This window comes from Lynx canadensis, chromosome X, assembly GCF_007474595.2.
Source record: "Lynx canadensis isolate LIC74 chromosome X, mLynCan4.pri.v2, whole genome shotgun sequence".
Lineage (NCBI taxonomy): Eukaryota > Metazoa > Chordata > Mammalia > Carnivora > Felidae > Lynx > Lynx canadensis.
Genome location: NC_044321.2, coordinates 50,129,493 through 50,144,371, shown reverse-complemented (window position 1 = coordinate 50,144,371; position 14,879 = coordinate 50,129,493). Strand labels below are relative to the sequence as shown.

At 35.5% G+C, this 14,879-nt stretch overlaps 1 protein-coding gene across 1 annotated transcript in view; it reads left to right on the top strand.

The window, feature by feature from the left end:
* Positions 1-7,012, top strand: part of MTMR8 (myotubularin related protein 8) — a 112,693-nt gene extending 105,681 nt beyond the window's left edge. The window contains 1 exon segment of the mRNA XM_032592058.1: positions 6,810-7,012. Within this exon segment, the coding sequence (XP_032447949.1) occupies positions 6,810-6,885 (76 nt within the window). The 3' untranslated portion in view covers positions 6,886-7,012.
* Positions 7,013-14,879: the final 7,867 nt, after the last annotated feature.

Genomic DNA, 14,879 nt, shown 5'->3' with positions numbered 1-14,879 from the left:
AATCCGATAAAAAATGTAGGATAAGTGTGCTCTTAATCTCCTTCACCTATTTCACCCATCCCACCCTGTACCTCCCTTCTGGCAACCAACAATCATTTTTCTGTAATAGTCTGGTTTTTGTCTCTTTTTTTCCTTGTTTTGTTTCTTAAATTTCACATATTTAATGTAATTGTATGGTATTTGTCTTTCTCTGATTTATTTCACTTAGTATGGAAGTTTCTCAGAAAATTAAAAATATAAAAGCATATGATACAATAATTCTACTACTAGGTATTTACCCAAAGAAAATGAAAACATTAATTTTTAAAAGATATATGCACTGCTATGTTTATTGCAGCATAATTTATAATAGCCAAGATATGGAAGAAACCCAAGTGTCCATCAACAGATGAATGAATAAAGATGTGGTGTCTGTGTGTGTACATGTATATAATGGAACATTACTTGGACATAAAAAAGAATGAAACCTTGCCATTTGCAACAACATGGATGGATCTAAAGGGTATAATCCTAAGTGAAATAAGTCAGTCAGAGAAAGACAAATACCATACAATTGACTTTAAACTTCATCTTCTGTGTTATCTTGAGCCTGTCATACCACTGGGGAATGGGTTTATACCCTCATCAGGGTGTTCACTGCCATTTGTTCCATCTTGTGCCAAATTGCCCACTGGCCCCATTCTGCAGTTGTGTTCCAGTTTAAACATGTTTTGTTGGTACAATTTTTTATCTAAAATTAAAAACCTCTAATCTTTTAGGTGTATGTTTGCTGTGTAATAGCTAAAAATAAAAGGAAAGGTGGCATATTTTCAAAAAAAGGCACCCTGACCCAGTCATAACAGATGAACCATCTTATAAAGGCAGAAAATCTTCAGGTAGCTTAAAGCATACCCTGTGGATGTTAAAATAAAACAAGATAGGTAGCAGAGAGGATGCCTGCTTATTGACAGCAAGTACAAGGCTATACATGGTATAGCTGTCATTGATAAGCTGTGAGGACAAGACTGACACCAACTTTACTCCAAAACCATACTGTCTGAATGATTGCCAATGTATTCATTTACACTTACTGATATACCTGTCCAGGGATCAGGCTCTTTATCCCTTTCCAAGGTCTTCTCCTACTGCCCAGTCAGAATCTTCACACATGAAGCCTCATAAACTCAGGGGTTATTTTCTCCAGACCAAAAAAGAGGCCAGCTATCTCCCCTTGCCCCACAGTAGAGACTCCCTCTCTGGGAGCCATATGTCCAGGGCCTCTAATGGATAGAATACAGAGAGACCTGAGTTCTAGTCCTGGGTTTGCCATTTACTAACTGTATGGCCTTGGGTAAGTCATTTCCCCTCTCTGAGCCTCAAAGTTCTTATCTGAAAAATGGGGGTGATAAGTGTACCTTCCACACAGGGCAGGTGTACAGATTAACTGAGCTAAGATGTAAAGTACTATCTGGTAAAGTGTGGGGCACATAAATAAAGGCAATCAAAATGCATTAGTCAGCCTCTTCCTATTTTCAGCCCTATTGTTGCTGATTAATCAGTTCTTACTCTTAGGGCTTCCTTTTCCCTCTCAACTCTATTCAACTACTTTCCTATTCATGACACATTGTCTTTAGACAATTAGTTTGCAATAAAATGTTATAATACAATTTCTGTCTTAGTCCATCCAGGCTACTATAAAAAAAAATACCAGAGATTGGGTGGCTTATAAATAATAAACATTTCTTACAGTCTGGAGGCTAGGAAGTCCAAGATCATGCTGCTGGCAAATTTGCTATCTGGCAAGACCCTGCTTTCTAGATCACTATCATTTCACTTGTAACGTCACATGGTGGAGAGCAGAGAGAGAAGCATGCTCTCTCATAACTCTTAATATGGCACTAATCCCATTCATGAGGGTTCCACCTTTGTGATTTCATCTAATCCTAATCACCTCGCAAAGGCCCCAACTCCTACTACCATCATATCAGAGGGTAGAATTTCAACATGAATTTGGGGGATACACAGGATTCAGTTTATAGCAAGTGGATTAGACTATGGTTCTCTTTTATAATTAACTAAGAAATCTTTGTTATGGAATGTTTTTAAAATATAGAGAACCAGGGTCGCCTGGGTGGCTCAGTCAGTTAAGTATCTGACTCAGTTGTGGCTCAGGTCGTGATCTCATGGTTTGTGAGTTCGAATCCTGCATCAAGCTCTGCGCTGATAGTGAGGAGCCTGCTTGGGATTGTCTCTCTTTCCCTCTGTACCCCTTCCACTCTCTGTCTCTCTGTCTCTCTCTCTGTCTCTCTCTGTCTCTCTCTCTCACTCTCAGAAAATAAACTTTAAAAAATAATAGAGAACCAAAAAAGGCAGCAAATTCCTCTATGCAGAGAAGAACCTACATTCACACATAGAAAACCTAGAGTCATACTATATACCCCTATGTAAGTTTCTTGCTTAATTTTAAACATCTTTTCATTTCAATAAATATAAATCAATCTCATTTTTAATGGTCACATAGTGTCTCATTATATGAGTTATAATTTATTTAACCAAATCCCTATTGTTTGGCCAAACTAAAGCTTTCTTCTACTTCAAATTCAATCTTGCCTTCCTGTACTACACCCTATTTCTCTTTATTGTAATTCAGTAACCTCCTTTCCAATTTAAGATACCCCCTTCCCTGAGGTGATCTATTCAGACAGAGAATTTCATTTATCTGGGAGGATTTTTCTTACCAACAAATTCTTTAAGAGTAATATGACTCTAAGTTCAAGTATTTTAGTGTGTAGGGAATATAAGCCTGAACTTAGAATCCATCTACTCTTATGACTACTACTTATGTAGTCATAAGGTAACCCACTGGTTTAGCTATAGCCAAGGGCATGGAAAGCTAAGTATTCTGAAATCAACTATTTCCACAGCCTCCTGTCACCCAGTAAGGGTCTGATTTCAAAGGAGAAAATGTGAGAAATCATTCTGAATGAGTCTCATCCTCCCAACTTACAGTTTGTCCTTATTTGCAAAATAGGAATAACTTTTGCCCTGCTAGTCCCACACTAAGATTGTGGCAACCAAGAGAAATTATAAATGCAAAAACATTTTGTAAATTTGAAGGTATTTTTCAAATATAAGTTGGTACTATCAGTTTAAATCTTCAAATCCTGTCTAACTGAACCAGAACTACCATATAGAAGCAAGGAACCAAATAATCAAGAATTGACACAGTATGTTTTTGGGCTTTGGAAAAAACAATGTCACTTGGGTATATGTGAGTCACAGCACATTGAAAAGGCTCCTTCCTTTCTCTAGGCCTCTGTAGACTTATGTCTAAAACATGTAGTTTGAATGATGTGATTTCTAGGGAAAGATTGAATGCCTACTTAATGAGTGGCTCATCTGTGCAGGGTTTTGAGCTGGGAGCTTTAAATATATTTCGTCTTGCTTAAATAGCTCAAGTCCTGTGTCTAAGTCACCAAGCTAGTGTATAGGCTATTGGAACCCAAGACTGACTCTAAAATGCTGTCTCTCTTCAAAATTTCATACTATAAAATCCTGTTGTTTGGACCTTTGTTCCAGACTGGGTGTTGTAAACTCATTGCTTACTGCTCATTTTAAGTACAACTGTAAACCTTGGATATAACATAAGAGGAAATCACAGGAGAACTGAAAGGTGGTAAAATAACTTACTTGGGACCACAGGTCTGGAGTAACAACCCAAAAGTAGAAGGCAGTGCAGGGCTGGAACATTTTATGACCCCCAACCTTACAACAGGAAGCAGCCCAGGTAAGCTCTTTTTTCCCCCAGATTAAACAGGAGTCCCTCTAACAAGTGGTGAGATTGGCAACATCAGCAACAGAGATTAATCAAGACTGTAACCCCCATTAATAATAATCAGCTAAGGGAAGGGCTCTCCATCTCTGCCTGTTCCCAACCAGAGACACTAAGCATCCAGGAGACATCAACAAGAGTGGCCCTGCCACAACAACCACTCCTCCCAGAAAGCCATTTCCATCTCCATGGGCAAGGATGACTCTGTCAAAACAAGGGATGAGCCAGGAAGCCTCTTTGTCTTTGCAGGCCTAAGACTCCCATTCCCCAGTTAGAGACACTGGGCAACAGGCCCAGGGAAAGCCTTTGTACCTTCTGAAGCTGCACAAATGAGTGGGATCCCCAGTGGTACCAAATAAAACAAGCAGACCAAAATAGCATCACAAAGGCTCTAAAATCTAAATTACCAGTGGAACCACAGTTGACAAAAGTAGGCCAAGATCTGCATACTAAAGTTAAGGTAACTGTCTACTAAAACAGAAGATTTAAATAGAACCCAAAGTCTCCTAACATACTCAGCAAAATGTCTGGGATGTAATAGAAAATCACCCATAATACCAAAAGCCAGGAAAGTCACAATCTGAATAAGAAAAGACAATCAATTTACATCAACACCAACATGAATCAAATATTAGAGTTATCTGACAAGAATTTTAAAACTTCCATAATAAAAACTATTGAAAAGGCAATTAGGGGCGCCTGGATGGCTCAGTTGGTTGAGTGTCTGACTTTGCCTCAGGTCATGATCTCATGGTTCATGGGTTTGAGCCCCGCATTGGGCTCTGTGCTGACAGCTCAGAGCCTGGAGACTGCTTCAGTTTCTGTGTCTCCCTCTCTATGCCCCTCCTCTGCTTGTGCTCCGTTTCTCTCAAAACTAAATAAATGTTTTTTTTTAAAGGCAATTAAAATTATTTTAAAGGAAAAAATGAAAAGGCTTGGCAAAGAAATAGATGTTATTTAAAAAGAGAACCAAATGGAAATTATACAACTGAAAAACACAATAACAGAAATTTAAAAAAAACAAAAATCTTCTGAATAGGATCCCAATAGAATGGCGATAACAGAAGATAGAATACATGAACTTAAGGACAGATCAACAAAATTTAACAAATCTGAAAAAGAGAAAATTGACTTAAAAAATTAACTGAGCCTCAGGAACCTGTGTAACAATAATAACTAAAAAAAATTCACATTTCTGGAATTAGAGAAGGAAAAGAGAGAGCGGGGCATCCCAAATTTGGTAAAAGATGCAAACCTACAGATTTAAGAAGCTGAGTAAAACCCAAAGAAAATAAACCCGAAGAAATCTATACCAGGAGACATCATAATTAAACTTTTGAAAGCTAAAGACAAACAAAAGATACTGAAAACAGTCAGAGAGAAATGGCACATTATCTATAGGATTTTATAGGGGAATACCAATTCAAATGAGAATGAATTTTTCATATTAAACTGTGGAAGCCAGAAAAAAAGGACATTTTTCAACTGCTGACAGAAAATACTGTCAACTGCAAATTCTGAAGTCAGTGAAACTATCCTTCAGGAATGCATAGGAAAAGAAATCCTCAGATAAAGGAAAACTAAAAGAATGTGTTACTTGCAGACCTACTCTTAAAGACTTGCTAAATAGATCTCTTCAACATAAAGGAAATAATAGAGAAATATTGGAGCATAAGGAAGAAAGAACAATAGAAAGCAGAAATATGGGTACGTACATACTGTAGACTATTCTTATGGGTTTTATAAATTATATTTGACAATTGAAACAAAAATTATAACACTAACTGATACATGACAATGCTATTTAAAAAGCAGGAGGGTAAAGGAACCTAAGTGGATGTAAAGTTTCCACACTTCACAGAAGTGGTAAAATGTTAATACTCATAAACTGTGAGAATTCACATAGGTATATTTTGATACCCAGAGCAACCACTATGAAACTATATAACAAGATACACTCTATAAATATATCAAGATGGAATCCTAAAAAGTGTCCAAGTAACTCACAGGAAGCCATGAATATGAACCAAAGGAAACAAATAATAAAATGGCCAACTTAAGCCCTAACATTTCAACAATTACCTTAAGTGTAAATGGTCTAAATACAACAATTAAAAGACATAGATTAGAAGATTACATCTAGTAAAGTATACTTTATAACAAAGAAAATTATTATAAAAGATATAACATAATGAGTATAGGATTAATCCATCAGAAAGACATAATGATCCTAAATATGTACAAACCAAAGAAATTCAAAATACATAAAATAAAAACTGATAGATATGAATAAAGAAATAGATCCAAACCAATAGTTGGGGGCTGCAGTTCCACCTTTCAGCAACTGATAAAACTACTAGAAAGAAAATCAGCAAGGATATAGAAATGAAAGATACAATCAACCAACAGAATCTATTTGACACACTGAGAATGCCATCCCACAACAGCAGAATACATATTCTTTTGAAGCTCTGATAGAACATATACCAAAAGAGACTATATCTTGAGCCATAAAACAAACTCAACAAATTTAAAGGAATTGTAATCATACAGAGTGTGTGTTCTGACCACGGTGTAGTGAAACTAGAAATCAATAATAGAAAAATAATAGTAAAAATCTTTAACCACTCTGATATTAATAAGCACACTTCTTTTTCAATTTTTTAAAAAAATGTTTAATGTATTTTTATTTATTTTTGAGAGAGAGAGAGAGAGTGAGAGAGAGACAGAGCATGAGCGAGGGATGGGCAGAGAGAGAGGGAAACACAGAATCCAAAGCAGGCTCCAGGTTCTGAGCTATCAACACAGAGTCCGATGCGGGGCTCAAACTCATGAACTGCAAGATCATGACCTGAGCTAAAGCTGGACGTTTAACTGACTGAGCCACCCAGGCACCCCAATAAGCAAACTTCTAAATAATCCATGGAACAAACAGGAAATTTCAAAGGACATTTTTAAAAAACACTGAAGGAATTTCTGTTTCTCTTCCACCATGCAGGGAGCTTGAAACTCATCACTTCCATCCAAATAGCAAGAAAAAAGTTGAACAAACTGAAGATCCACAGCTTTTTTAAAGATCCATCAGAGAATTTAGATCACAGGACAAACTACTTTCTCCCAAATTGGAGAGACATGCAGATACAGAGGAATCACAGTTTATCAGAGCAGAAAGCCAAGAATAAAAACCTCCATGTGAACCAGTAGCAGGTAGGAAAACTTAACATTTAATTGAAATATTACTGGAGACTCGGTATAGAAAAGTTTGAGTTAAAAAAAAACAAAAACCTCCAAGTGTATCCAGGCACCCCATTGAGGGCTTCTATCAAGAATACATGCTGTACTTTTTCAAATGCTTTTTCTCCATCTATTGAGAGGGTCATATGGTTCTTATCCTTTCTTTTATTAATGTAGTATATCATGTTAAGTTATTTGCAAATATTGAACGATCCTTGGAGATGTTGGTCAAAATGTAAAAGCTTTTAACTATAAGAATAAATTTAGGGTGTGGAGTTTGGTGAGCTCTTTATAGATTTTAGATACTAGCCCTTTGTCCGATATGTCATTTGCAAATATCTTTTCCCATTCCGTTGGTTGCCTTTTAGTTTTGTTGGTTGTTTCCTTTGCTGTGCAGAAGCTTTTTATCTTCATAAGGTCCCAGTAATTCAGCAGCACTCTCAACAATAGCCAAATTATGGAAAGAGCCTAAATGTCCATCAACTGATGAATGGATAAAGAAATTGTGGTTTATATACACAATGGAATACTACGTGGCAATGAGAAAAAATGAAATATGGCCTTTTGTAGCAACGTGGATGGAACTGGAGAGTGTGATGCTAAGTGAAATAAGCCATACAGAGAAAGACAGATACCATATGGTTTCACTCTTATGTGGATCCTGAGAAACTTAACAGGAACCCATGGGGGAGGGGAAGGAAAAAAAAAAAAAAGAGAGGTTAGAGTGGGAGAGAGCCAAAGCATAAGAGACTGTTAAAAACTGAGAACAAACTGAGGGTTGATGGGGGGTGGGAGGGAGGGGAGGGTGGGTGATGGGTATTGAGGAGGGCACCTTTTGGGATGAGCACTGGGTGTTGTATGGAAACCAATTTGTCAATAAATTTCATATATATATAAAAAAAGAATAAATTTAGGGATCTAAAGTGCAGTATGCTAACTACAGTTAACAATACTGCATTTTATACTTGGAAGTTGCTATAAGAGTAGAGCATTAATGTTCTCACCATAACATTAACAAAATGGTAATTATATGAGGTGAAAAATGTTTTAACTAACCTAACTTGGTAAACATTTTACAATATATATGTGTATCAAATTATCACATTTTACACTTTAAACTTAAATAAGATTACATATCAATTATACTAAAATAAGCTAGGATAAGTTAAGAAAAGAATAGAAATCAGAGTATACTCTCAGACACAATAGAATTAAACTAAAATTTGATAACCAAAAGGTAACTGGAAAAGCCCAATATACTAGGAGATTAAACACATGGGTCAAAGAATAATTCTCAAGAGAAATTTAAAAATATTTCTAACTAAATGCAAATTAACATACAACTTATCAAAATTTATGGGACACTGTGAAAGTAATACTTAGGGGAAACTTTATATCATTGAATTAGAAAACAAGAAAGATCTAAAATAAATAACCTAAGATTCTACCTTAGGAAACTAGGAAAAGAAGAGTAAACTAAAACACTATTGTATATCTGAAACTAATATAACACTGTATGTTAACTATACTTGAGTTAAAATAAAAAAATAACAAAAATAAAGGAGAAGAATAGAAATAAAATTAGAACAGACATTTGTGAAATCAAAAACAGAAAATAATAAAGAAAATCCACAAAACTGAAAGTTAATTCTCTGAAAAGATGACTAAAGTCGTTAAACCTCTAGTCATGTTAACTATGCAAAAAAGAAAGAAGACACAAATGATTAATTGGACATTAAAATGATAATAATGAAATATTATGAACAACTCTATGCCCACAAATTTATTAATCTGGATGAAACAGAAGAATTTCTTGAAAAACAACCTCTACAAAATTCACACAAGAATAAATAGACAATCTGATAGGACTGTATCTATTAAGAAGCTGAATCAAGAATTAATAACCTTCCAAAACAGAAATCACCAGTCCCAGAAGGTTTAGTGGTAGGTTCTACCAAACACCCAAGAAGAAATTATACCAATTCACTACAATTTCCCCCAGAAATTGAAGCATGGAGAACACTTTTTATCTCATTTTATAAGGTCAGGGTGCCCTAACACCAAAATCAGACAAAAGCATTACAAGAAAATTACAGACCAATATCTATCATGAACATAGATGTAAAAATCATCAAGAAAATATTACCATATCAAATCAAACAATTCATAAAAAGAATTATACCCCATGAGCAAGTGGGGTTTATTCTGGCATGCAAAGCTAGCTGGTTCAGCATTTGAAATTCAATTATTGTAATCCATCACAGCAACATGTTTAAAAAAACCACATCATCATATCAGTAGATACAGAAAAAGTATTTGGCAATATCTAATACTCACTTAGGGTAAAAATTCTGTAAACTAGAAATAAAGGAGAATTTTCTCAAATTCATAAAGAATATCTACAAAAAAAAACTGTAGCTAACATCTTACCTCATAGCAAGAAATTCAAAGCTTTCCCACTAATATCAGAAACAAGACAAGGATATCCCCTCTTGCCACTCCTTTTCAATACTGGAAGTCCTAGGTAATATGATAAAGTAATAAAAGAAATTAAAGGTATACAGATTGGAAATGGAACAATAAAGCAGTCTTTGTTTGTAGGTGACAGGATTTTAAGTAGAAAATCTGAAAGAATAGAACAACTCTTGAAACAAATAAGGAATTATAACAAGGTTGCAGGATACAAGGTTAATATATGAATGTTAATCACTTTCTGTATACCAGCAATGAATAAGTATAATTTAAAATAAAAAACAAAACCATTTACCTTAGGACCCCCAAAATAATGAAATATGTAAGGATAGATTTTACACAATATGTAAAAGATATACATAAAGAAAACTACAAAATTCTCATGAGTGAAACAGAAATACAATACTATCAAGATGGTGCTAGGACAATAGGACATCCACAAGTAAAAAGGAAAAAATAAATAAATCAGGACACAGACCTTACACCCTCCACAAAAACCACCTAAAAATGGATCATGGACAAGGTAAAACACAAAACTACAAATCTCCTAGAAGACAGCCTAGGAGGAAACCTAGATGACTTTTAGTATAGCAATAGCTTTATATATATATATATATATATATATCTCAAAGGCACAATCCATGAAAGAAATAATTGACAAGCTGGACTTCATTAAAATTAAAAGACTTCACTCTTCAAAAGACACTGTTAAGGGAATGAGAAGCCAAGGACTAGGAATAATATTTGCAAAAGATACATTTGATGAAGGATTGTTATTCAAATTACAATAAGAACTTTTAAAATTCAGCAATAAGAAAACAAATTTAAAAATGGGCCACGTCAGCTGCAGCAACTTCTTACTAGATATGTCTCTGAAGGCAAGGAAAATAATAACAAAAAACAAAAATGAACTATTGGGATCTCATCAAGATAAAAAGCTTCTGCACAGCAAAGGAAACAATCAACAAAACTAAAAGACAACCAACAGAATGGGAAAATATATTTGCAAATGACATATCAGATAAGGGGTTAGTATCCAAAATCTATAAAGAATTTATCAAACTCAGCATTCAAAAAACAAATAATCGACTTAAGAAATGGGCAGAAGACATGAATAGACAATTTTCCAAAGAAGATATTCAAATGGCTAACAGAAACATGAAAAGATGTTCAACATCACTCATCATCAGGGAAATACAAATCAAAACCACAATGCGATACCACCTCACACTTCTCAGAATGGCTAAGATGAATAGGAAACAACAGAAGTTGGAAAGGATGCAGAGAAAGGGGAACATTTTTGCTCTGCTGGTGCAAATGCAAACTAGTACAGCCACTCTGGAAAACAGTATGGAGGCCCCTCAAAAAATAAAAAATAGAGCTACCAAATGGCCCAGCAATTGCACTCCTAGATATTTATCCAAAGGATATAAAAATGCTGATTCAGAGGGGCACATGCACCCCAAAGTTTATAGCAGTGCTATCAACAATAGCCAAATTATGGAAATAGTCCAAATGTCCATCGACTGATATTCATCAGTCCCCTGATAAAGATGTTGGGTATATATATATGGAACACAATGGAATACTATTCAGCGATCCAAAAAAAAAAAAAAAAAAGAAAAAAGAAAGAAAGAAAGAAAGAAAGAAAGAAAGAAAGAAAAAGAAAAGAAGATAAATCTTGCCATTTGCAACAATGAGGATGGAACTAGGGTGTATTTTGGTAAGTTAAATAAGTCAGAGAAAGACAAGGGTCATATGATTTCACTCATATGTGGAATTTAAGAGAGAAAACATGAACATAGGGAAAGGGAAGGAAAAATTAGATAAAAACAGGGAGGCAAACTATAAGAGACTCTTAAAGGAAGATAACAAACCGAGGGTTGCTGGAGGGGAGATGGGTAGGGGTGGGCTAAATGGGTGATGGGCATTAAGGAGGGTACTTGTTGGTATGAGCACTGGGTGTTATATGTAAGTGATGAATCACTGGTTTCTACCCCTGAAACCAATACTACACTGTATGTTAACTAATTTGAATTTAAATAAATAAATTGAAAATAAATTAAAAATTGGCCAGTTATCATAACAGACACCTCATCAAAGAATGCACACAGATAGCAAATAAGCATATGAAAAGATGCTCCACATCATATGTCATCAATCAAATGCAAAATATGACAATGAGATACCTCTACACACCTATTAGAATGACCAACATTTTGAATACTGACAACACCAAATGCCGAAAAGTACGTGGAACAAAAGCAACTCTCATTCATTACTTGTAGGAATGCAAAATGGTATAGCCACTTTGGAAAACTATTTGGCAGTTTCTTATAAAACTCAACATACTCTTATCATACATTCCAGCAATCACACTTCTTGGTTTTTACCCAGAAGAGTTGAAAAATTATATCCACACAAAAACCTGCAGGTGATATTTAGAACAGTCTTATTCAGAATTGCTCAAACTTGGAAGCTACCAAGATGTCCTTCAGTAGGTAAATATAAAAATAAATTGGTATATCTAGACAATGGAATATTCTTCAGCATTGAAATGAGATATCAAGCCCTGAAAATACATGGAAAAACCTTAAATGTGCATTGCTAAATGAAAGAAGCCAATCTAAAAAAAGCTACATACCGGGGCACCTGGGTGGCTCAGTCGATTAAGTTGCCAACTTCGACTCAGGTCATGATCTCATGGTTCATGGGTTCAAGCCCCACATCAGGCTCTGTGCTGATAGCTCAGAGCCTGGAGCCTGCTTCGAGTCTGTGTCTCCCTCTTCTTCTGATCCTCCCCGCTCGTGCTCTGTCTCTCTCCGTCTCTCTCAAAAATGATTAAACATTAAAAAAAATGCTACATACTGCATGATTCTAATTATATGACACTGTAGAAAATGCAAAACTATGGTGACAGTAAAAAGATCACTGAAGCCTTGTGCTTAGGGTGGTGATAGAATGAATAGGTAGAGCACAGATTTTTGAGGCAGTGAAAATACTCTGTGTACCATAATGATGGATAAATATTGTTATAGCTTGTCCAAACCTATAGAGTGTATAATGCTGAGAGTGAACCCTAATGAAAACTATGGACTTAAAATGTGTCAATTTTGGTCCATCAGTTATTATAAATGTCCTACTCTTGTGACATCCCTCTTGTGAGGGATATTGATAATGGAGGAAGCTATTCATGTGTAGGAGTAGAAGGTATATGAGAAATCTATATACTTTCAATTTTTCTGTAAACCTAAACTTCTCTAAATTAAAAAAAAATGTTTTAAATGGCAAATTTTGTTATATATATTTTTACCATTATAAAATAGCTAATTACACTCTTCCCAATAATAAAGTCTACAATATAATTACTGTGATAAAGACCTGTACATGGATTTTCATAAAAGCTTTATTCTTAATAGCCAAATACTACATACAACCTAGATATCCTTCACTGGGTCAGTGGTTAAACAAACATACATTCCACAGAATCTCAGTGACAAAAACAAACTTGATACATGCAGCAACTTGGATGAATCTCAAGGGCATGCTAGATGAAAAAGAGTGAATTACAAAAGGTATGGTTTCACTTATATAATTTTGCAATGACAAAATTATAGAAATGGAGAACGGATTAGAGATTGCCAGGGTTAGGGACCAAGGTGGATAGGGCTGTAAAAAGGCAACATGAAAAAATAGGCAACATGAGGTATCCTTATTGTGACAGAACTATATTGTCTGTGGTGGTATACACAAGAATTTATATATGTGATAAAGTTGTATAGCAGTAAATATACATATGTACACAAATGACTACAAGTAAAATCTGCATAAGATAGGTGGATTGTATCATGTCAATATCCTACTTGTGATATTGTACTATATAATCTTGCAAACTGTTACCATTGGGGGAAATAGTAAAGTGTACAAGAGATCTTTGTATATTTTTTACACTACATGTGAATATACAATTACCTCAATAAAAATTACTACTACAAAAAATTCTGACTAATATTTTTCCCCAAGAATAATACCCTACTCTTTCATCTTTAGCATCATAATAGTTTATTTATTGGCTGCTAGTGAGGTTTGCACAAGGCCTCAGATAATGAATAGCTGAGGCGCCTAGGTAGCTCAGTCAAGCATTCAACTTCAGGTCAGGTCATGATCTCACAGTCTGTGGGTTTGAGCCCCGTGTTGGGATCTGTGCTGACAGCTCAGAGCCTGGAGCCTGCTTCGGATTCTGTGTCTCCCTCTCTCTCTGCCCCTCCCCCACTCACGCTCTGTCTCCCTCTCAAAAATAAATAAACATTTAAAAATTTTTTTAATGATAATTAATAGCTCTAGACCACTGGCTCAAACTAAGCTGAAGCAGATACATTTTTTGATGCTTCTGATCTTCATTGATCACACTGGGATACTCTTACACTTTCTTAAGAAGTCATCTGGCATCCTATGAATTCCTCAGTGGTGTCAATGTGTTAGCAGGCTTCATGATCACTTCATAAGTGTGGTAGACATGGCTGAGGAAGGGATTGGGTAATTACCAGCTTGAAAGAAATAGTTTAAAGAGTTGGACTGTTTTCCCTGAAATAAGGTGACATAAAGGATAGGACACCTGAGTTCAGATCCCTAAAGGGCTATTTGGGGGCAAAGGAAGTGATCATGTTCTCTGAGGTTTTAAGGGTGAGCAAAGATAGGCTCAACTGTCAATCTCAGGGGTTGCAGATGCAAATATAAATTTAGCAGAAAGAAAAACTAACTGAGCTGCCAAGTAATTAGATTTGCAGTTTCTGGATGTAGAGAGTGTCCTGTTATTGGAAACATTTAATCAGAAGTAATTGAACATCTCTCAGAAATGTGGAAATTCCCTTTCAATGTGTAGATTCTAACATCAAAGTAATCATGTGAAACTAGGTTGCTAGTGCTTTATCTCAACATAGGTCTGGTCCCCTCACTGACTTTTCATTTTTTCTAATTGAAACTCTCTCTTCCTTGGTCATTGGAAGGGAAATAGAAGGACTCTGAGGTCTGGGGATCCAGGTTCTGGGTAGACTGGAATATCTTTGCAGAAAAATTCAAGTTATTTTGTTTGCGGGAGCATGTAAGAAGACAGAACCCCACAGTAACCCCCTGGACTCCCCTTAGGAGATCGACATGAATGCAGGATAACCATAGGCAGATTTTAGTTCTGGCATTTTTGCATTTATGTGAGGTATGATTATTTCCATGTCTGATTTTCCTAATAGACTGTGAGCTTTTTCAGGGACAACATGTCTTACTTTTCTGTGTGTTCTTCCTGCATCTAGAACATTACACATAGTGGCGACTTGCTAGTTTCTCCATAGTTTCTTGGCATGATCAG